We start from the raw sequence: 23294 nt of genomic DNA, 5'->3' as shown, positions 1-23294 counted from the left end.
CTGGAGAGATGGCTCAGAGGTTAAGAGCATTGCCTGCTCTTCCAAAGGTCCTGAGTTCAATTCCCAGGAACCACATGGTGGCTCACAACCATCTGTAATGGGTCTGGTGCCCTCTTCTGGCCTGCAGGCATATACACAAAACAGAATATTGTATACATAATAAATAAACATTAAAAAAAATTCCTCCGTGGCCTTCTTAGCACGGAGCTACACGTGTTTCCAGTATCCCTGCCTGCCACACGTCAGGGAACCTGAGTTGCCCCAGGCCAGCCCTAAAACCCTAGGCGCCAGTTAGGAATGCGTGTTACCATAGAAACACACACGCTTCGTAGGCGTGCCTCGCGCAAGGTGGAAGTCCGAGCGGCCATTTTAACAGCTGGCAAGAGGAGTGGCACAGGCGCTGCCAAGCAACGGTTGACGCGTTTTAACCAAGTGACTGGTACAGCGGAGCGGGGAGAAGAGGGCGGTGCCATCCTACGGGATGAGGGGGGCGGGAGGGATTTAAGAAGGGGAGGGCAGGGGAGAGGAGGCAAGGCGAGGCGAGGCAAAACAAGGCTGGGGAAGGAGCATCAAGCACAGGGATCAGGCAAAGAAAGAGCGCGGCTACGGTGGGACGGCGAAAGGGCGGGGCGAAAGCCAACGCCTTTCAGATTTGAAGCTTCCGATGAGTGTGGGCGTGGCTAGAAGAGGCGGGGCATAGAACAGGTTGAAGTTCAGGGCATGGATAGGAGAGATGAAAAAAGGTGGAGGGAAAAGGTGTCGGTGGGGACAGTGAAGATCGCGAAGTCAGCGTGGGTGTGGGACGACGGGAGGTCTTTCGGCCAGAGCACAGTCTATGGCAAGGAGAGACCCCGAGATCACGAGTGGAGTCGAGGCGAAGACAAATACTGGGGCAAGGAACGAGTTATATACGAGTACGAGAGGGAGCACGGCGAAGAGATAGCCAAATGGGAGGACCAGGGCGAGGAGCGACCACCTGGCGAGGATAGATCCCGGGGCGAGGGAAGGTCACCCGGAGAAGAGCGATCCCGGGGCGAGGAGAGACCCCGAAGAGTAGAGAGGTCCCACGACCAGGAAAGGTTCCCTAAGGAGAAGGAGCAGGTCCAGGAGAGGGCTGGTGCGGAGTGGCAGGCGGGTGCTGAGGAGATATCACCGGGGCGGGAGGAGAGGGGGCGGGGACAGGAGCAGGAGGGCGAAGATGCCCAGGATTCAGGGAAAGACTCAGGGGCGTGGCCTGGAGAGAAAGTGGACCGAAGAGCTCGCCTCCCTCCAGGATCAGGGGCGTGGTCAGGAGAGGAAGAAGAGCAAGGAGCCCGCCTCCCACCGGGCTCAGGGGCGTGGCCTGGAGAGAAAGCGGACCGAAGAGCACGCCTCCCTCCAGGCTCAGGAACGTGGTCAGGAGAGAAAGAGGAACGAGGAACACACCTCGCTCCGGACTCAGCGCCTGAGCCAGGGCAGGGGTCGTAGCCTGGATGGAGTGATCAAGGACTCAAAGAAGGACAAGACCAAGACTAGAAGCCGGTTCTTGAGTAGAGCAAGAGCAAAGAGAAAGGGGCGTGACGAAGAGCAGTGTGAGGGCGGGGCAGCCTGTGAAGGCGGAACCAAGTCCAGGAACAAGTCTTTAGGGCGTAAGGCTAGAGAAAAGAAGGGCCCCGGCAGGGCAAGAAACAAAAAGAGAGTCTTGGAGAAGAATAGAGTTCTAAGAGCCAGCACAGAGAAGAACAAAGGTGGGGCAAGAAGAGACAGAGCGATCGTCAAGGGGGCTGAAAAGAGCCCCAGGGATAGGAGCGGGGCCAGAAGCAAGAGCAGGGGCGGGGCCGAGAGCAAAGGCAGGGGCGAGGCGAGGAGTGTAAGGGGAGGGGCTGAGATTAAGAGGACCGGAAGGACCAGGAGCATTAGGAGGGGTGAGGCCGAGAGTAAGGGTAAGGGCGTGGCCAGGAGTAAGAGCAGGGCTGGGGCCGAGAGTAAGAGCAGGGGCGGAGGCAGAAGTGGGGCGGGGGCTCGAAGCCAAATCAAAGGTGGAGCCAGGAAGAGGGGCGGAAAGAAAGGCAAAAACCGAGCGGTTTCCCAGAGAGCAACTGAAGGGAGCCGACTCGCAAGTGGGTATTGACCCCCACGTTCTCCAGGTTCTAGCTGCATGGTGTGCTGCCCAGCCATGTCCCCTGTCAGCCCTGTATGGCCGAGAAAACCAAAGCTATGGGCGTTCTGTGTACTGCTGCTAGTGCTACTGCTGCCGTGGAAGTCGTGGGCGGTAGAACATTTCCAACACTGCCACTGGCTTGTTGTCCTGAACAATTTCGACAAAGTAGGTTCGCTCCCGACTAAGGCTCGATTTCTGGATCAAGAACCCATTGATACAGTGACCGAGCTGTTCCAAAATTTGGCAGACTTGCCAATCGACCCGCAGGAGGTGAGGGAACTGGGGTCAAGAATATCAGAGGGATCTTGGGCCAGTAAATATCAGGGGGATCCTGAGTCAGTATACCTCTTGACTGGCTATTTCGCCCACCTTTCCTTACAGAAATATATGAGTTTTCCTTACTACCTGAAAGTCAGCTTCTTCTGTACGGAACAGGTGAGAGTTTACCTTGTGAGTGGGATGATTTCAGTAATCTCCAGTCCCCGTCATTTTCAGAGGTGCTTTTCTATACAGTTTAATACTAGTTTCTTCCAACTCTGCAGGTCTTAAGGACTTTCACTAGGCAGACTCAAATACCCTTGTGTCTATTAACATTCACTCTTTTTTTTTTAAATACTCATTTGTCCTGGAGAGATGGTTCAGTGGCTAAGAGCATTGACTGCTCTTCCAGGGGTCCTGAGCTCGATTCCCAGCACCCACAAAGTGACTCACAACCATCTATAATGGGATCTGAAGACCTCTTCTGGCATGCATGCATACATACAGACACAATAGTGTCTAAAAGTAAATTTTAAAAAATTTTTAAAAAATAACTTTTGGGACAAAGTTAGCCATTGCAAAGTATTTAAAACTATTAATTTTATTTTTAATTATATGTCTATGCTGGGTATATGCATGTACCTGCAGTTACCTATGGATGTCAGTAGAGGGCAATGAATCCTTGCAATTGGAGTGCAGGCCACTGTCTTGAACCATACTTTGGTTGTCTGGAAGAGCAGTATACACTCCTCACCACTGAGTCATCTCTCCAACCCCACCTTCTGTCTTTCATAATACAAGGAGCGTGTTACATAACTAGGCTGGCCTTGAACTCACAACAACCCTTATGTCTCTGTTCCCAAGTGCTAGGATTATAGGTGTGAGCCACAATGCCAACCTAATTTTGCCCAATTTGGGTTTTTTGTTTGTTTGTTTGTTTGTTTGAGACAGGGTCTTTCTACATAGCCTTGGCTGTCCTGGAACTCACTCTGTACACCAGGCTGGCCTCAAACTCAGAGATCTGTCTACCTCTGCCTTCCTAGTGTTGGGAATGAAGGTGTGCATCACCACTGCCCAGTCTTTCCTTGTTTTAAAATGAAGGGTGCTTGGCCTTTTTATTGTTGACTTGTAAAAATTGCTTATATATTAGGGGTGATGGTTACTTATCAAATATATGGTTTGAAAACATTCTGTTCTGTGATTCTTTCTTTCTTTGGAGATAAGGTCTTGTGTAGACCAGGTTGATCTTGAAGACATAGAGATCTATCTGCCTCTGCTACCCAAGTGCTGGAACTCCATTTTGTTAGTGTTTTCTTTTTTGAAAGATTTATTTTATGCACGAGTGCTCTATCTGTGTGTACACCTTTATGCCAGAAGAGGGCACCAGGTCCCATTACAGATGGTTGTGAGCCACCATGTGGCTGCTGGGAATTGCACTCAGGAACTCTGAAAGAGCAGCCAGTACTCTTAACCACTGAACCATCTCTCCATCCCCTGTTAGTGGTTTTAAGACAAGGCCCTGTGAAGCCCAGACTGACTGACTTGATGTGCAGCAGAGGGTAACCTCCCACTTTTGAGAACCTTGCCTCCACCATTTCCATGGGAATTTCAAGTGTGTACTGCAACACTTGGTTTCATTAGAGTTGAGAATAGAGCCTGGGGCCTCCTGTAGAGTAGGGAAGCGGCCTAATACCTGAGCTACATCTCCAGCCCCATCATTCAAAGATACCACAGGGTGGGAGACATGACTGATTGGTTAAGAGCACTCGTTGTTCTTGCAGAGGACCAGAGTTTGGTTCCCAGCACCCATTTGGTGGCTCATGACCATACATAACTTCAGTTCGAAAGGATTCAACAGGCATGCACGTGGGATACGTACATGCATGCAGACAAAACATTTGTGCTCATTAAGTAAAATAAAAAGTCTAAAAAAGAAAAAAGTGAAAAGGAGTGGTGGTGCTTGTCTCTCATTACAGCTCTAGAGAGGCTAGCCTGGGCTATGTAGGAAGTCCCTTTCTCAAGATACTAACAAAAGGTTTTAAGTTTATCGAGATATAATCTACTCGCCATAAAATACCACATAGGTACTTAGTATTTGTGTTTAGAAAGAAAAGTGGGTTGAATATACTATAAGGAGCCATGGCCTGGGTACTTACACAAGTGCCATTTGCTTATTTTTGTGTTTGTCTGAAAAAGGGTCTTATGTATCCCAGGCTGCCCTCAAACTCAGGATTGTTGTCTTGCCTTCCCCAAAGTACTGAGGATTCTATGCGTATAGCCATGCCCAACTTTTTTTTTTTTTAAAGTTTCTGGAGGCAGGTTTGTTTCTTTGTGTAGCCCTGGGTGTCTTGGACTCCTAAACACATGTACCACTCTTCAGTTGTTTTGTTTTGTGTTCGTTGTTTTGTTGTTGTTTTGTTTTTTTTTTCAAGACAGGGTTTCTTTTTTTATATACTTTTTTATTGATTTTTATTGAACTCTACATTTTTCTCTGCTCCCTTTCTTCTCCTCTCCCCTTCAACCCTCTCCTATGGTTCCCATGATCCCAATTTACTCAGGAGATCTTGTCTTTTTCTACTTCCCATGTAGATTAGATCTATGTAAGTTTCTCTTAGTGTCCTCATTGTTGTCTACATTCTCTGGGATTGTGGTTTGTAGGCTGGTTTTATTTCCTTTATGTTTAAAAACCACTTATAAATGAGTACATGTGATAATTGTCTTTCTGTGTCTGGGTTACCTCACTCAAAATGATGTTTTCTAGTTTCATCCATTTTCCTGCAAAATTCAAGATGTTGCTATTTTTTTTCTGCTGTGTAGTATTTCATTGTGTAAATGTACCACATTTTCCTTATCCATTCTTTGGTCAAGGGGCATTTAGGTTGTTTCCAGGTTCTGGCTATGATTGAGCATCCTTTGGATAGATACCCAAAAGTGGTATTACTGGGTCTTGAGGAAGGTTGTTTCCTAATTTTCTGAGAAATCACCACACTGACATCCAGAGGGGTTGTACCAGCTTGCATTCCCACCAGCAATGCAGAAGTGTTCCCCTTTCCCCACAACCTCTCCAGCATCAGTTGTCATCGGTGTTTTTGATCTTGGCCATTTTTATAGGTGTAAGATGAAATCTCTGAGTTGTTTCAATTTTCATTTCTCTGATGACTAAGGATGTTGAACATTTCCATAAGTGTCTTTCAGCCATTTGAGATTCCTCTGTTGACAGTTCTCTGTTTAGGTCTGTACTCCATTTTTTTTTTATTGGATTGTGTGTTCTTTTGATGAGCAGTTTCTTGAGTTCTTTGTATATTTTGGAGATCAGACCTCTGTCTGATGTGGGGTCAGTAAAGATTTTTTCCCATTCTGTAGGCTGTCGTTTTGTCAAGACAGGGTTTCTCTGTGTAGTTTTGGAGCCTGTCCTGGCACGTGCTCCTTAGACCAGGCTGGCCTTGAACTTGCCTTGATTGTCCTGTTTCTATTATTGGAGTGTTGGGATTACAGATGTGAATCATTAACCTCTGCTCAAAAGTTTCAGTTTATTGAGATTTTTATTTTATGTGTCCGGGTATTTGGTCTGCATGTGCATCTGTAGATCACATCATCCTGGTGCTTGCAGATTCCAGAAGAGGGTGTTGGAGAGAGAGAAAAGGAGAGGGAAAGAGAAGCTGGGCGGTGGTGGTGCCTGCCTTTAATCCCAGCATTCTGGAGTAGAGGCAGGCGGATCTCTGTGAGTTCAAGGCCAGCCTGGTCTAGAGAGTTAGTTCCAGGACAGGCTGCAAAGCTACGTAGAGAAACGTTGTCTCAAAAAACAAACAAACAAACAAAAACACTACAAAGATAGATACACAGTTCTTACTTTCCTAGGACTCGCTTATAGACCAAGCCAGCCTGAATTTGTTGTCTCTGCTTCTGGCTCCTGAGGGGGTGAGAGAGGAATGGTGCTACACCTGGGATCTCGAGATGGTTTGGTTTTTGTTTGTTTGTTTGTTTGTTTTAAGACAGTCTCACTGTATAGTCCAGGCTGACTTCAAACTCCCTAAGTGTCCTCCTAGCCTTGAACTGGAGAGCCTGCCGTCTCCAGCTCCGAGTGCTGGGAACAAGTATGTGACGTCACAGCAGGCTGCACAGCCACGTCCTCTTACCCTCCCATGGTGGAGTGCCTGCTGTCCCCACTCAGCTCACACGGGGCTCGGGACAGATGGATCCCGAGACTAAGGCATGCCCTGTAACCCTCAGAATGATGAGGAGCTGGTCCGAAAGAGCCACCTGATGGGGATGAGACCCCTGATCCTGATCAGCTACAGGCACCCAGTCAATTTCTATCGCTGGGAGACTGAAAATCTGCAGATTCAGATGGAGGCTGCCCCATTGCGTACCTCAGGTGGGCCAAACTGCTCTTGCTGGTGGTGGTGGGCAGAGATGGGAAGTCTGGAGGCACTCTGAGGCCTTTAGGGGCATCTGGCAGCCTCTAGCCCCTCAGTACTGCATCTGACCAGCAGGATTCTGCTCAGCGGAGGTCATGTGCACCTTGAACTGGTATGCACCCATGCCCATCAAAAACGGCAGCGTAGTTATGAGCGTGGACATCAGCAGCAATGGCTTGGGGGTCTTCATTCCCCGCGAAAGGTATTCAAGCCCAGGGCACAGTCAGGAATCCCAGCCCCCAGAATCCCAAGGAAAGCAAGGGAGGCAAAAGGGAGGAGCCGGAAAAGGTGGCTGCGAGGGGTGAAGTTACCCTAAGAGGGCCTTCCTCACTGGAGCCTGCTCGCAGGTTCTATATCAATATCAATGGCTTCTTGAAGAAAGATGCAAGTGGCAAAACCATCTTCACCGTGGGATATGAGGTGAGGGCTGCTGACTGGGAGAAGGTACGTATCACACACACATGGCCCCCAAACCAACACAGACCCTATTTGTAGAACACTTACTTGAGCTCCAGGCTCCAGGTGATAACTTCCTAAATGTACCAATTTCTTTTTCAAAGTGACTCTGGAAGGCAGGGGTACTTGCTTGCACACACACGCACACAAACACACACACACCCTCTCTAGGTGCTGGGGACTGAACAGAACCTCATGCTCTCCAGTGAAACACAGCCATAGGAGGAGGGCACATTCCCCATCGCCTCATTTGTGTGTGCTTATACCTATACTATGGAATGCACACGGAGGTCAGAGGCCAGCTTTCAGGAGTCAGTTCTCTCCTTCCACCATGTGGAATTGCCTGGGATTGAACTCAAGACCTTAGACTTGACAGCAGGAGCCGTAACCTGCCAGGCCATCTCACCAGCCCCTCTGTAGTGGTCCGTAGTTTTGTTTTTTGAACAGGGTCTCAATATAGCCCACAGTGGTCTCAAGCAGACCAGGCAAGCTCTGTGAAATTTCTGGTTCAGTCTCCTAAGTGCTAGAATCATAGATACGGGGCACCAAGCCTGACTTTAAATACTCAGTTTTTCTATCACATTTATCTATTTTGTGTGTGGGGGGGGGCACACATGTGGCATGTATGCAGAAGGCAGAAGACAACTCTCAGGAGCTGCTTCTCTCCTTCCATCATTAAGCTTGTCTTTTACCCACTGAGCCATCTCACGCATGTGTGTACTCATTTCAAAGATGAGAACACTAGCCAGGTGGTGGTGCACACATTTAATTCCAGCATTCAGGAGGCAGAGGCAGGAGGATCTCTGAGTTTGAGGCCAGCCTGGTACAGAGCAAATTCCAGTTCTGAGTTCACTATGCATTCAGCCAGCAAATGCTTCCAAATCATGAGGATGTTGGTCAGTATTTGGTAGGGTTCAATGCACCTCACTTCAAAAAAGGGCGAATGAGGGGCTGGAAAGATGGGTCAGAGCACTGGCTGTTCTTCCAGAGGACCTGGTTTCAATTCCCAGCACCCACATGGCAGCTCACAACTGTCTGTTACTCCAGTTCCAAGGGATCTGATGACTTCACATCAATGCACATAAAATAAAGTTAAATAAAAAAGGAGAATGAGGGCTGGAGAGATGGCTCAGTGGTTAAGAGCTTTACCTGCTCCTCCAAAGGTCCTGAGTTCAATTCCCAGCAACCACATGTGCTCACAACCATCTGTAATGAGATTTGGTGCCCTCTTCTGGCCTTCAGGGATACAGGCAGGCAGAACACTGAACACATAATAAATAAATCTTACTTTTTTAAAAAGAAAAGATGGGGGGCTGGAGAGATGGCTCAGAGGTTAAGAGCACTGCCTGCTCTTCCAAAGGTCCTGAGTTCAATTCCCAGCAACCACATGGTGGCTCACAACCATCTGTAATGATGTCTGGTGCCCTCTTCTGGCCTGCAGACATACACACAGACAGAATATTGTATACATAATAAATAAATAAATAATTTTTTTTTTTTTTTAAAAAAAGAGCTAGTTCCAGGACAGGAACCAAAAAGCTACAGAGGAAACCCTGTCTCGAAAATAAAAAAAAAAAAGACCAAAAAAGAGCAGAAACATATATGTAGTATATATATAGTATGTTCTAACAAAAAGCCTTACATTTCTATCAATATATAAAAATCAAGACCAATTAAAATATTTGAGATTAGTAGGATTTTATTAGTTCAAAAGTAGATTCAAAAGAGAGGGGAGCAGACAAAAATGTATAGCTCAAGAAAAACTATTAAAAAATAGTAGATTCAATAATCTACCCTTTTTTTTCCTATAATCCCCTACCCCCTTTTTCTTTTCATAATGAGATCCCTGAATCTAATCTCCTTTGCTTAGTTTCCTCTCTGATTATGTCCAATAACAACTTGCAACCAACATTGTTTGTCAACAATGACAAACCTTCATAACTCACCAAATGACCAAAAACTACCTACTCCACCTCTTGGAAATATGGGCACCATGCCCTCTAGACTGCATCCTGTTGTCTGGGGGTGATGACATTTTTAGGGGACCTTGAGAAAATTGGGATAATGGTCAAGTCCTGGGAGAGCTAGCTTTTTTATTTATTAGTTAGTTAGTTAGTTAGTTAGTTAGTTAGTTAGTTAGTTTAGTCTTTGTGTGATGGGAAAGTGCAGGGCTGCTCTGAAGTCCTGGCTGTGTAGTCTGGGAGGCTGGACCATCTCAGCTAGCTGCTCTGAAGTCCTGGCTGTGTAGTCTGGGAGGCTGGACCATCTCAGCTAGCTGCTCTGAAGTCCTGGCTGTGTAGTCTGGGAGGCTGGACCATCTCAGCTAGCTGCTCTGAAGTCCTGGCTGTGTAGTCTGGGAGGCTGGACCATCTCAGCTAGCTGCTCTGAAGTCCTGGCTGTGTAGTCTGGGAGGCTGGACCATCTCAGCTAGCTGCTCTGAAGTCCTGGCTGTGTAGTCTGGGAGGCTGGACCATCTCAGCTAGCTGCTCTGAAGTCCTGGCTGTGTAGTCTGGGAGGCTGGACCATCTCAGCTAGCTGCTCTGAAGTCCTGGCTGTGTAGTCTGGGAGGCTGGACCATCTCAGCTAGCTGCTCTGAAGTCCTGGCTGTGTAGTCTGGGAGGCTGGACCATCTCAGCTAGCTGCTCTGAAGTCCTGGCTGTGTAGTCTGGGAGGCTGGACCATCTCAGCTAGCTGCTCTGAAGTCCTGGCTGTGTAGTCTGGGAGGCTGGACCATCTCAGCTAGCTGCTCTGAAGTCCTGGCTGTGTAGTCTGGGAGGCTGGACCATCTCAGCTAGCTGCTCTGAAGTCCTGGCTGTGTAGTCTGGGAGGCTGGACCATCTCAGCTAGCTGCTCTGAAGTCCTGGCTGTGTAGTCTGGGAGGCTGGACCATCTCAGCTAGCTGCTCTGAAGTCCTGGCTGTGTAGTCTGGGAGGCTGGACCATCTCAGCTAGCTGCTCTGAAGTCCTGGCTGTGTAGTCTGGGAGGCTGGACCATCTCAGCTAGCTGCTCTGAAGTCCTGGCTGTGTAGTCTGGGAGGCTGGACCATCTCAGCTAGCTGCTCTGAAGTCCTGGCTGTGTAGTCTGGGAGGCTGGACCATCTCAGCTAGCTGCTCTGAAGTCCTGGCTGTGTAGTCTGGGAGGCTGGACCATCTCAGCTAGCTGCTCTGAAGTCCTGGCTGTGTAGTCTGGGAGGCTGGACCATCTCAGCTAGCTGCTCTGAAGTCCTGGCTGTGTAGTCTGGGAGGCTGGACCATCTCAGCTAGCTGCTCTGAAGTCCTGGCTGTGTAGTCTGGGAGGCTGGACCATCTCAGCTAGCTGCTCTGAAGTCCTGGCTGTGTAGTCTGGGAGGCTGGACCATCTCAGCTAGCTGCTCTGAAGTCCTGGCTGTGTAGTCTGGGAGGCTGGACCATCTCAGCTAGCTGCTCTGAAGTCCTGGCTGTGTAGTCTGGGAGGCTGGACCATCTCAGCTAGCTGCTCTGAAGTCCTGGCTGTGTAGTCTGGGAGGCTGGACCATCTCAGCTAGCTGCTCTGAAGTCCTGGCTGTGTAGTCTGTGAGGCTGGACCATCTCAGCTAGCTGCTCTGAAGTCCTGGCTGTGTAGTCTGGGAGGCTGGACCATCTCAGCTAGCTGCTCTGAAGTCCTGGCTGTGTAGTCTGGGAGGCTGGACCATCTCAGCTAGCTGCTCTGAAGTCCTGGCTGTGTAGTCTGGGAGGCTGGACCATCTCAGCTAGCTGCTCTGAAGTCCTGGCTGTGTAGTCTGGGAGGCTGGACCATCTCAGCTAGCTGCTCTGAAGTCCTGGCTGTGTAGTCTGGGAGGCTGGACCATCTCAGCTAGCTGCTCTGAAGTCCTGGCTGTGTAGTCTGGGAGGCTGGACCATCTCAGCTAGCTGCTCTGAAGTCCTGGCTGTGTAGTCTGGGAGGCTGGACCATCTCAGCTAGCTGCTCTGAAGTCCTGGCTGTGTAGTCTGGGAGGCTGGACCATCTCAGCTAGCTGCTCTGAAGTCCTGGCTGTGTAGTCTGGGAGGCTGGACCATCTCAGCTAGCTGCTCTGAAGTCCTGGCTGTGTAGTCTGGGAGGCTGGACCATCTCAGCTAGCTGCTCTGAAGTCCTGGCTGTGTAGTCTGGGAGGCTGGACCATCTCAGCTAGCTGCTCTGAAGTCCTGGCTGTGTAGTCTGGGAGGCTGGACCATCTCAGCTAGCTGCTCTGAAGTCCTGGCTGTGTAGTCTGGGAGGCTGGACCATCTCAGCTAGCTGCTCTGAAGTCCTGGCTGTGTAGTCTGGGAGGCTGGACCATCTCAGCTAGCTGCTCTGAAGTCCTGGCTGTGTAGTCTGGGAGGCTGGACCATCTCAGCTGCTCTGAAGCTGTTCTGGATGCAGATTGTTGAGACTATGTAAAGATGATTTGTTTGTTTCGTGTTTGAGCAGGTAAAAGGCGCCCATCAACTTTACAAGTCTGTTTGGACTGTATAACCAAACTGTAATATAAATCTCCATACATGCCATAGGACGTCACGAGGGTTCTATAGCCAACAAGATTTGTCATGTCCCATACAGTTAGAGCTGTTCCCATGTAGATGGATCAGTATACACATCACATGCTCTGTAGTCTTTTATGACTTTTCCCCTTATGTCTGTAGCCAAAACCCCTGGAACTATTCTGATCTTTATTAATTTTAAAGAAATCTATAGCTTTTCATTTCTGTGGAAACAAAAGCACACCCTCTCCCCCAACAAAACACATATCCTGATTTTTATTTTGAAGTCAAGACATCCCTAAAGTATGTAAGTTGGTTTAATTTTGCAGTTCCTTTCACAATCTAATGTCTCTCAGCAGTTGGCATTTTCTGTTTATTAGCATTTAAAGAATTAAAATTCACAAAGCACCATTTAAGGTCTGAACTCCATGTGTTATACATAAGCTGTTAGGTCCTCAGCAGTGTGACTAGCTTAGTGCAGACATGGTGTTGTTGGCTGGCTGCACCCTCTTTGTCTGTCTAGAGTCTCAGCCATGCTAACCCAGCTCTGGGAAACTTTTGTGTTTCTATTCTATCTGGGCTCCCACTGGTAGGGAACCATTCAGTGCTCTGTTGCATAGCAGGCTCGCCTTCTTTCTTTCTTTCTTTCTTTCTTTCTTTCTTTCTTTCTTTCTTTCTTCCTTTCTTTCTTTCTTTCTTTCTTTTTTCTTTCTTTCCTTCTTTCTATCTTTCTTTCTTTTCTTGTTTATTTATTTGTGCCTTTTTTGAGACAGGGTTTCTCTCTAGCTTTGGAGCCTTCCTGGAACTCACTATATGGACCAGGCTGGCCTTGAACTCACAGAGATTGGCCTATCTCTGCCTCCCCAGTGCTGGAATTAAAGGCATGTGCCACCACTGCCAGCTGTAGTAGGGCCTCTTAAAAGAGCTGCAGGTAAGTCATGGGTACTGAGCCTACTTGAAAGACCTTAGTCAACCAGGCCAGGAAGCTGTGTCTGACTCAATGTTAAGACCCCTTTTCTAGATTTTTTAGAATTTATGTGGATATCTGTGGCCCCACATTGGGTGCCATATATAATAAGTCTTTCTTTGTACCACCAGCCAGCTCCCAAATAATGACATGGAGACTTAATAATTATGGATGCTGGCTTTAGCTTAGGCTTATTCCTAACTAGCTCTTATAACTCAAATTATCCAATATTTTTAAATCTATGTTCTGCCATGTGGCTTGTTACCTCCCCTTCATACCTCACTTCCTGCTTCCTCTCTGTGTCTGGCTGGCAAATTCTGCTTTCTTCTTCTCTTAGTTCTCTTACCCAGAATTCCTGCCTATACTCTCCTACCTTTTTATTACACCAGTAACAACAACACATCTTCACACAGTGCACAAATTTCCCACAACATGTTTCTTTTCTTTTTAAATATTTATTTATTTATTATGTATACAATATTCTGTCTGTGTGCATGTCTGCAGGCCAGAAGAGGGCACCAGACCTCTTTACAGATGGTTGTGAGCCACCATGTGGTTGCCGGGAATTGAACTCAGGACCTTTGGAAGAGCAGGCAATGCTCTTAACCACTGAGCCATCTCTCCAGCCCCTCCACAACATGTTTCAAAAGACAAACAACAACAACAAAAGAACACTTTCCCTGAGACAGGGCTTGGAGGCTGAGTCCTCAACCACATGGCTCACCTGTTCTCTGCCCCTCTGCAGCTGAGCATTGACAGTTGCTGGGTTGGCTCCTACTACTGCCCCATGCTCCAGTTCTCAGCCACCATTCATGATGCTATTTCCACCGAGAGCACACTCTTCATTCGACAGAATCAACTCGTCTACTATTTCACAGGCAGATACACTACGCTCTTCGATAAGAGCCACAGCAGCAGTGAGAAAACTGGGCTGGGGATGGGAGGGCTGGGGAAGATGTGGGGGTTAGAGAAACAAAACCGAGAACATTGACTAGAAAGGAGAATGTCCAGGCATCATTATGGCATGCACCCAACACTTGTGAGCCAGAGGCAGGGGATCAGATTCATCCCCGGATATACCGAAGGTGAATCTGGGTCGATGAGACCCTGGAGATGGGGGAGCACACACATGGGTGATGGTATTGCAGTCCTCTGTAATTCCAGCACTTGAGAATTTCCAGTTCTGGGCAATTCCATTCCAGAAAGCCTGGGAAACTTAGTGAGAACTGCTTTAATTTCCTCTCTCTCTCTCTCTCTCTCTCTCTCTCTCTCTCTCTCTCTCTCTCTGTCCCTTTCCCTCTCAAAAAAATAGGGTCTGTTCATTTATTGGCTTTCCTGAATGAGAAACCCATGAACATTATGGCTTTGGGCATAGGCGTATCTACCCAGGGACTCATTGTAACCCTTGGTTTCCTTGCTGACCCATGGTGATTCTTACCCACACCCAGCTACTGTCCATTTTCCTGTCCCTTAGTAGTCCCAGGGATCCTTTTTATGAGTGGCTACAAGCTGGGAGGGTCTCTTGTTTGTCACACTCTGTCCAACACTCAGTTCAGAACCAGGGGGGCACAAGGGAGGGGTGAGCTCACCTAGACCTCATGGACGGCACGTGTGCCGGTATGCACCTGACATCTCATCGTCTGGGAAGCTGCAGCAGGTAGCTGGAGAGTTTGAGATTCTCCTAGACTACATAGGAAGTTTGACGCCAGCTAAGGTTACAATGTAAGACCCTGTCTCATTAAACCAAAGCTGGTCATAGCAGACTAGGACTCAGAGGTAAAGGATGAGGGAAGGGGTCACAAAAATGACCCCCAATACCACACTGACATGTTGCTCCAGGCTAAGAGGACAGTAATGGGTTTGCAAGATTGGAAGGAAGGGGACTAGGGATCCAGGGACCAGCCTGACCACCTGGTTTTGCTTGCCCATGCTTGCCCCCTTAGGCAGCTGGGTTCGTGTCCTGGCCAATGAGTGCATCAAGAAACTGTGCCCTGTATTCGTCAGTGGCAATGGCTCTGAGTACATCCTGGCCCTCACCACTGGCAAGAATGAAGGTTACGTTCACTTCGGGACCATCACAGGTAAAAAAGCCTGTGTGTTTTGGAAACTCAGAAGACAATCTCTACACTCTTTCACTGAGGGTTCCTGTTCCTTGCCATGTGTCCTCAGGAGAGGTGGCAGGCTCAGGCTTGTTCCATGTGTGTGGATATGGATCTGTATGTGTGGAGATCGGACTTGAATAGTGTTAGGTTCTTTCTATGAAGTCTTTGGCTTTAAGGGACAGAAACCCAACTCAAAAATCAGATCAGCAGAGCTGGATGGAGCAATGCTCGCTTGCAATCCCAGCACATGGGAAGTGAAGGTGGGAGCATCAGAAGTTCAAGGCCAGGCAAGGCTACAGTGAGACCCTTATTTCAAAATAAAACACAAAGCTAGCTGGTGAAACCACTCACATAGTAAACAGAGCAATACATGTGAAGGGCTGGCGAGATGGCTCCGCAGGGAAATCACTTGCTCAGCCTGAGGACTTGAATTCAATCCCTGGGTGGGGCCCACATGATGGAAGAAAAGAGCCAACTCCTCCCAGAAGTGGTCCTTCTGACCTCCTCATGTGTGCAAGGCATGCAGGATTCGAGGCCATTCTGGTCTACATAGGGTGCGTGCTAGTTCTGGGGTCAAAGGTGGAGAGATCCTAAGCCAGAGATTGGCCAAAGAAATGGGTGTTGTCCCAAAAGCCCTGAAGGTGAACAGCTCATGTAAGCTGTCTAGAGGACGGGGTGTCAGAGTCCTCCCAGGTGAAGGCAAAGAGGAAGTATGAGTCAAGCTGTACGGAGACAGTAAAGAAGTCATCTCAGAAATAGGAAACTGGGGTCTGGAAGGGAGGAAGAAGGGTCCTTGAGGTGAATTAGAACTGCACACTGGAGTTGAGGTATCCCATCCTTGGGGATCCACTGGATTCAGGAAGGACAGCCTCGGGTAGGAACTTGTGAAGCTATTAAGGGGAAAAGAAAGTGGGGCTCAGGAGAGGGTGTGGGGGCCAAGGTGAGTGTGGCTCTAAAGTGGATGAGAATATGACCACCAAGTAGGGGTGCAGGGCAAGCAGGTATGACCAAGAAAGTGTGTGAGAAGAATTGCCCTGCAAGAATGCAGGAAGGGACAGGGTCTTGAGTGGGAAGGAGCGGGTCCTGTCTACCCCCATGACAGAAGTCGACAAGGGAACTTTAGGATCCCAGTGAGATGTTAAAACAGAGTAAGAAGCTGTGTGTCCAATGACTCACCTGCTACCTGCAGCATTACCCTAGGCTCAGGGAAGTCAATGGGGGTCATCAAGTCTGGGTCATGCCAGTTTTCCACCAGGCTGTGTAGTTCGAAGGTTGGAAGAGTCTCAGATGCCGGTGCTGGTGAGGTTGGACCTCTGTGGTGTGGTCTACACGGAGGCATTCTGATTTCCAGTGTCCAGGCTGTCTGCAGAAGGCAGACTGCATGGCCTCGACTGGGGTGGGCAGGGCAATATCATGGCTAGTGAGCCTCTTGGCTGCATTTGAAGCAGGTTTCTGGTTGAGTTGACTTGTGGGGGTCCCTCTGGGCAGCTGCTAAGGCTTGGGCATAGCCTTCTTTTTTATAAATATTTATTTATTTATTTATTATGTACACAATATTCTGTCTGCATGTATGCCTACAGGCCAGAAGAGGGCACCAGGCCTCATTACAGATGGTTGTGAGCCACCATGTGGTTGCTGGGAATTGAACTTAGGACCTTTGGAAGAGCAGGCAATGCTCTTAACCTCTGAGCCATTTCTCCAGCCCGGGCATAGCCTTCTTGTTGCAGCCTTGTCTAACAGGAGGATTCAACTGCCTCATCTCAGTCATTACAAATTCTAAAAACAGTTTTCACCAATTCCTGTGTGGGAGTTTGGAGACCCTCCTCAGCCTTTTTTAATTTCTTGCTGGTATCTGGTGCTGACTGAGAAATGAAATGGGTGGCCAGGCCGTGGTTCACACCAGGGATGCTGGGTCAAGTCGAGTACATTAAACTATGGACTCTCATCCATGATTTAGAAAGATAGGTTTGTGTCAGCTAGCTGTGTGTAGAAGGAGCTGCAGGCCACTTCCGGAGGGCTGCGTCCCGCCACCGGGCTAGCTTTACACCCAAAATAATTACATGGAAACTGTATTCTTTTAAATACTGCCTGGCCCGTTATCTGTAGCCTCTTATTGGCTAACTCTCACATCTTGATTTCTAATAATCTGTGTAGCACCACGAAGTGGTGGCTTACTAGGAAAGATTCTAGCCTACATCTGTCTTGGGTCGAAGAATCATGGCGTCTGTGTGAATCTGCTTCTTTCTCCCAGCATTCTGTTCTGTCTACTCCGCCTATCTAAGCTGCTGTCCTATCAAAGGGCCAAGGCAGTTTCTTTATTAACCAATGAAAGTAACACATAGACAGAAGACCCTCTCACATCAGCTGTGTAATCTTTCAGAGTTCATAAAAATTAACAACTGAGACCATTTCCATACTTTGGAGGAGGCATATCAAACTGTGAGGTCTCTCCTCTGATGTCCACTTTGACCCAGTTGGTAGTCCCAGTAGGGCTTTGTAACTGGCACTGCCATGTCACCCAAAGGGACCACATTGTCCCCTAGGTGGGTCTGGTTTGCATACTGTCTAGCTGTTGCCTGAACAGTACCTCACTCCGTGGGAGTGAGAATTTAGGCCTGGATGACAGAGAGGTCATGCTAGGCCAGATAGTAGGCCTGGGACAGATAGCAAAACTCCTTAATATAAACAGAAGGATTAGCAGTCCAAGGAACCCGGCCATTTTTCTATTTGTGAGAAGTCCTGAAGAGAGACTGGAATGTGGACTTCAACAATTCCATGGGCTCCAGCTACCTCCAGAGAGGGCAGAGGAGGGCAGTCTGGCGAGACTGGGCATGAGAAGACATCTGGGAGGATTGGGGCGGCGGGGGAGTTAGGCCAGTGTATAGAAGGGGATCAGGATGTAGCTTGTGGCATTGGTGGGGGAGAAGGGACAGTAGGAGGGAGGGGAGAACAGAAAGGGTGGGTAAAAAGGAGGAGGAATTTGGTCTTTGGACCTTTTCCCAGAGGGGAAGAAGGGATGAGGGTGGATAGAGGGAGGATGTGGGGAATGTTGGCCACCTGAAGGAACCTGTGGCAAGTAGGAGGGGGATGGGTAAGCAGGGTTGAGGGGAATGAGGGAGGGGCCCATGTCTCTGACATCATGGTCAGAGCAGAATTTCAGGGTCCCCGTTCCCAGATAGGCAAATCTGGAGGTGCCCCGACCCTAGCCAACAAGACCAGTGCCATGGGACACTGGCTGCTGTAGGGAGGGTGAGAATGCAGAACCCAAAACCTGTGGAAGGCACTTAACTTTACCCTGACAAAAATTGTCAAGACTGTAGAGCACAGAAAATTCTAAGTTTCCCTCTGGTGGCTGTCCTAATTGGTTATCAAGAGCATATTGTGGTCAGGACTTAGTGCACAGAGAAATCAGGCAGTCAGGACATATGATGTCAGACAGCCCCAATTGAGTAGATTTTGTAGAAGACACCCCACAGGTGTTTGGGGGTCTGGCTTTGAATTGCAGGTGCCCATTTCACAGGTCTATGCTGGGACCCGAAGCCTAGTGCAATGCATCCACTGTGGTAGGCTTTGGGTCAAAAAAAGGGTGTGTGGGATATTTACTTGAACAGAATGTCTTCTGAAGAATGGTCCCATGAAACAAAGGCAGGTCTTTGCTCTGGTAATGGATTGGGGGCCTGACACAGCCCCGTCTTTGGCAGGACACCCCAAAAATCAGAGGAGGCCCCAGGCTTCTAAGGCAATGACTTGGAAGGACAACTTACCCAGCTGAAAGCCTTTTTAGTCTGGTGAAGAGCAGGTGTGTGGTAGAAGGGTGTTTGGCCCATGAGGCCCAGGGCCTGGTAGGGAAAATCAGCCCCTCGGTGGAGCCTCCAGATGAAAAGTACCACAATAAGCCTCACACCAATGCAGCAAGCCAAATCACGCCAAATCAAACTGAATTAGGAAAAGCCCGGGTTTAATGGTTAAAACACTCCCAGATCATTTTCTGGCCCCCAGAGAGGAGACGGAGAAGAGAGACCAAAAAACCGCATGTCTGTTCTCAGGGGAGCAGTTTAAATACTCTGTGGGAGTGGTCTTGAACATCTCAGTGGGAGGAGCCATATTTGAAGGGCTTTCAGAGAAGAGATAGGGTTTGGGGAGAGAGAGGTGGGGGAGGGGGATTGAGGTGCAGCTTCCACCAGAACATTCTGAAGTTCTCTTTTGGCCTCCTCCAGCACCAGGTACCCAGGTGGTACCCAGACAGATAGATATGCAAACCACTCAGACACCAAAAACAAATAAATCTAAAGTTATTGCATGCTCGCATGCAGTGTTAAGCAGGAATCTGACCCAAATTTCTCCATTGTCAGAGAGTCATGGAGGTGCCGTTGTCATCTTTCTGCATTTTCATTTCATTTGTTTGTTTATTTTTTGAGACATGAACTCAGTATGTAACTCACTGTCTTTGAACTCACTATGCAGTCCAAGGTGGCTTTAAATCCCCCTGCTCTGCCCCTCGGATTAAAGGCCTGTACCAATAGTCAGGGCTTGTCCTGTTTTCCCTTTCCCATCAGGCATCTGCCAGGCCCGACTGAAAAGGCCCTGTGTCTGTGGCTCACGTTCCCATCTGTAAACATGGGACCAGATGACGACACTAGAGTCTGCGTCTTTGGGTTGATATGAAGATTACAAAAATTCCCTGGGCATGGTGGTGTACACATGGAGTCACAACACTTGGAAGGCTAAGGCAGAAGGATAAAAAGGTGGAAGCCATGTTGAGCTAAAAGACAAAACCGGGGCCAGAGCTTGGCTCAGCATTTGAGAACTTGCATGGAATCTAGCAGTGAGTGAGAGCTGGGATCCCCAGTGTGCACCACCACACCTCGCTTCAATAACCCTAACTCCCAGCCACGGGCTGCACTAGGATTGGCTTCCATTGGTCACATTGCCAAATCTAAGAACATTTCTGAGACCCTTTATCAGTGCAGGGATGAGGAAGCTGGAAGGCAGATCTAGTCCCTAGACTCTCTGAACTAAGAGTTTCAATGTGTGGGAATGCTGATGGGGTGCTGGTTGGGTGGGATGCCCTACAGATGCTGGTGGACTAAAAAGGACCTGAGCATGGGACCTGATTTGATCCACAGATGGCCTCGTGACCTTCCGGATGGTGCCGAATGACTGGTCAATGTGTGATAGGGTACCAGGTACTCATTTTTTGGTGAGATCTGGGTTGGAGGTTGGGAGGCCTCTGAGGAGGGTGAGAAGGGTTCTGGGGAAGAGATCAGGGCCTGGATTGCTTTTGTTTCTGCTCTCTCCCAACAGGTTCAAACTGCTCCATCAACTGGGCTACATACATTGCTGATGAGAAGGTCTTGCTGTTGTTAGTGGAGGCCTTCTCGGCTTCCGTTAAGGTCTTTCACCTAGTCAAATTTAACACAGGTAATCAGGTTGTCTGGAGGTCAGGAGGGAACATGTAAGAGCCTAGACTGTGGGTTGTATGTCCATACCAAACACTATGCTCTTAGCTCTTAGAGTGGGCTAGGGAAGCCTGCATGTCTCGGAGAGAAATAGGAGGACAAGGAGGAAGAATAAAGAAGGGAACAGAGGGCTGGAGAGATGGCTCAGTGGTTAAGAGCATTGCCTGCTCTTCCTAAGGTCCTGAGTTCAATTCCCGGCAACCACATGGTGGCTCACAACCATCTGTAATGAAGTCTGGTGCCCTCTTCTGGCCTGCAGACAAACACACATACAGAATATTGTATACATAATAAATAATAAAAAAAATTTTAAAAAAGAGAACAGAAAGCTGGATCTGGAACACACACACACACACAAAAAATGATATTGATATTCTAGGATGTTGATGGAGACTGCTCATTCAATCCTGGCCACCCAGACCCAAATAACCACACAGAAGCTATTATTACAACACTGCTTGGCCTATTAGCTTACACTTCTTATTGACTAGTTCTTATATCTTAAATTAACCCATTTCTGTTAGTCTGTGTATTGCAACTCAGTATGGTTCCATTCAGCGTATGTCTCCTGTGACGACTACATGGCTTTTCTCTTACTTTGCCTCCTTTCATCCTCTATCTGCCTGGAATTCCTGCCTTGCCCTATTCTGTACTGCAATAGGCCCAAATCAGCTTCTTTGTTAACCAGTGATATTCAAAGGATTCAGAGGGGAATCCCACATCATCTCCTCTTTTCTGTCTAAATAAAAAGAAAGGTTTTAACATTAGCAAAGTTAAATTACATATAACAAAACAGGTATCAAGCAAGAATTACAGTTAAAATATTTATATATACTTTATCTTTTATCATAACTAAGGAAAACTATAATAACAACTATCTATTCTCAACTCCATCAAAGACTCCAGAAGGATAAATTATTACCTAAGTAAGCAGGAAGTGTGTTGTAAGCAACTTCAAAAACTCTAAAATTGACAGAGACATCTCACTGCCTAGACAGTCACCCAGAGTTCCTCTGTATCCTGGGGTACCCAATATTTAACCTACAGGCCCATAGCATCTGGCAGACCTTTCCATGAATCGGGAAATTTCAAAGACATTTCCACCTATATTGGCAGTTTGTCAGTCACTTTTTTCTGTATCCTGCAGAATGTCTAGCAGACTCTTTCATGAAACAGGTACCGTAAAAGATTGTGTCACCTTTAGGCAGGCTCAGCAGTCATTTTTCTGTGGATCCTGCATGTCCATTTCATACAGCATAACATCAAGCAGTCCAGTCAAGAGCAGTTTCTTGCCCAAATGGCTAACAAACTCCATAAGGAGCCTCTTCGATGTCCACCATCCTCTTGAAGTAGATGGGTGCTGCCAGATGCAGTTGTGTCTCATTGTCATGAAAACTCCTAAGTTCTTAAACATTTTAAATGCTATATTCTGTTAGTCTTCGAAAGATTTGAAGCATATCTATCCTTCTGAAATATATCTTTGTACATCTAGAAAACCTAACAAACACGACTACAAGCTTGACTTTTATAGAAGACTGTCTACTGACCTGTATTTCTTAGTTACACATGACACTTTTAAATGTGCTGTACAAACACAATACCTTAAGAGCAGAAATATAACAAAATTGGCCTTAAATTTGTATCAATAGATTAAGATCCGTACCAATGCAAAGTATTCATCTCTGTAGCACAGAGTTACCAAGATGACTTAGTGGGAACAGTCACTTGCTACCAAGCCCGAAAACCTAAGCTCAGTTCTTAGGACCCAATGGTAAAAAGAGAGCTCTGACTCCTGAAAGTTGTCCTCTGTTGTTGTGGAATGTGCATTTGTATACACACACGCGTGCACACACAGACACACACAAACACACACACACACAATAAATATAATAAATCAACCCTAAATGGAAAGTCAGTAGAATCTTTAAGATGGGTGGGAATCTGTATTTATTCATTTACTTTTTGAAACAAGGTCTCATTATGTTATCCTAACTGGCCTGGAGCTCCTCATATAGACCAGGCTGTCCTTGAGCTTACGAAGATGCATTTGTCTCTGCGTCCTGAGTGCTGGGGTTAAAGTGCCCCCTTGCCCAGTTGCCTACACAGTGTGTATGAGGATTGCAGAGCTGGCAACTGTGCCCTCTTTCAGATATGGAGAGGTCTTCAGCTCTCAAAGTGTTGCTTTCCTCCTTTTAGAGAACCAGACATTGAGCATTCTCTACACACTACCAAGGTTTATCCCAGAAGGTAGGACTAGAGGGTGAGGGTGGCTTCTGGGGTGGGCAGTGGCCAGGAAGAGCCCAGGCGACTGCCTATGCCCCTCCTCCACACCATACCCTTTCTTTCTTTGCTGTGGTCAGGTCACGAGTTGGAGTTCCTTGTGCTAGATGGGACAGAGACCTACACCAACACTTCGATGATACCGAAGGGCCTGTTCTTCAACACATTCAACAATATGCTGTATATCTGGGGTAACTTCATCCTGCAAAGGTAGGCATAAGCCATCTTCCCAGGGACCCCCCCACATATTGTGGAGGGCACAAGGATACTCCAGTACATGGTGGAAGCTGACACTGGCATCAGGGGTCCCTTCACTACTGTCTACAGTGCCTGCAGACAGTGAGTCCTGTGCTAGACTATGGGAGATGCAGGCATCCAAGGACACTGGCCTGTCCCCATTCTCTGGGCTCCTTCTCTCTGTCTTTCCAGCTACAATAGGTTACACTTCATTTTTCTGGCGGACTTCCCCAAGGACTCCACCATCAAATACATGGTCAACTCTTACCAAGGAGACATGGCTTTTGTCACAGAAACAGATGAGGTGAGCTACCCTGTTGTTCTCCCCAAGCCCTCCTTTTTTACCACCAAACCCTCCTGTCCTGTCACGGTGAACACCCTTAAGGGATCCCAAGATAATGTCAGTAGAAGCTCTATCTGTAACTGGGCCCTGGAACTCAGAGAGGGTAGGAGATTTTTTTCCAAAGACACACAGCACAGTGGGAGTGTAGGAAGGGTATAT

The 23294-nt window shown here is 47.8% G+C and overlaps 1 protein-coding gene across 1 annotated transcript in view; it reads left to right on the top strand.

The window, feature by feature from the left end:
• The first annotated feature begins 1369 nt into the window (after positions 1 to 1369).
• The window catches only part of Catsperg (cation channel sperm associated auxiliary subunit gamma), a 29244-nt gene continuing 7319 nt past the window's right edge, over positions 1370 to 23294 (top strand). Inside the window, exons 1-13 of the mRNA XM_050119060.1 lie at positions 1370 to 1727; positions 2127 to 2410; positions 2522 to 2575; positions 6629 to 6773; positions 6892 to 7018; positions 7164 to 7264; positions 13419 to 13631; positions 14658 to 14795; positions 19943 to 20002; positions 20121 to 20237; positions 22472 to 22522; positions 22636 to 22765; positions 22985 to 23096. Of these exons, the coding sequence (XP_049975017.1) occupies positions 2138 to 2410; positions 2522 to 2575; positions 6629 to 6773; positions 6892 to 7018; positions 7164 to 7264; positions 13419 to 13631; positions 14658 to 14795; positions 19943 to 20002; positions 20121 to 20237; positions 22472 to 22522; positions 22636 to 22765; positions 22985 to 23096 (1521 nt within the window). The 5' untranslated portion in view covers positions 1370 to 1727; positions 2127 to 2137. The remainder of the gene's footprint in view (positions 1728 to 2126; positions 2411 to 2521; positions 2576 to 6628; positions 6774 to 6891; positions 7019 to 7163; positions 7265 to 13418; positions 13632 to 14657; positions 14796 to 19942; positions 20003 to 20120; positions 20238 to 22471; positions 22523 to 22635; positions 22766 to 22984; positions 23097 to 23294) is intronic.

This window comes from Alexandromys fortis, unplaced genomic scaffold (assembly GCF_014885135.2).
Source record: "Alexandromys fortis isolate MF-2015 unplaced genomic scaffold, M_Fortis_MF-2015_v1.1 scaffold_140, whole genome shotgun sequence".
NCBI classification, from domain to species: Eukaryota; Metazoa; Chordata; class Mammalia; order Rodentia; family Cricetidae; genus Alexandromys; species Alexandromys fortis.
This window is presented reverse-complemented; position numbering and strand designations above follow the sequence as displayed.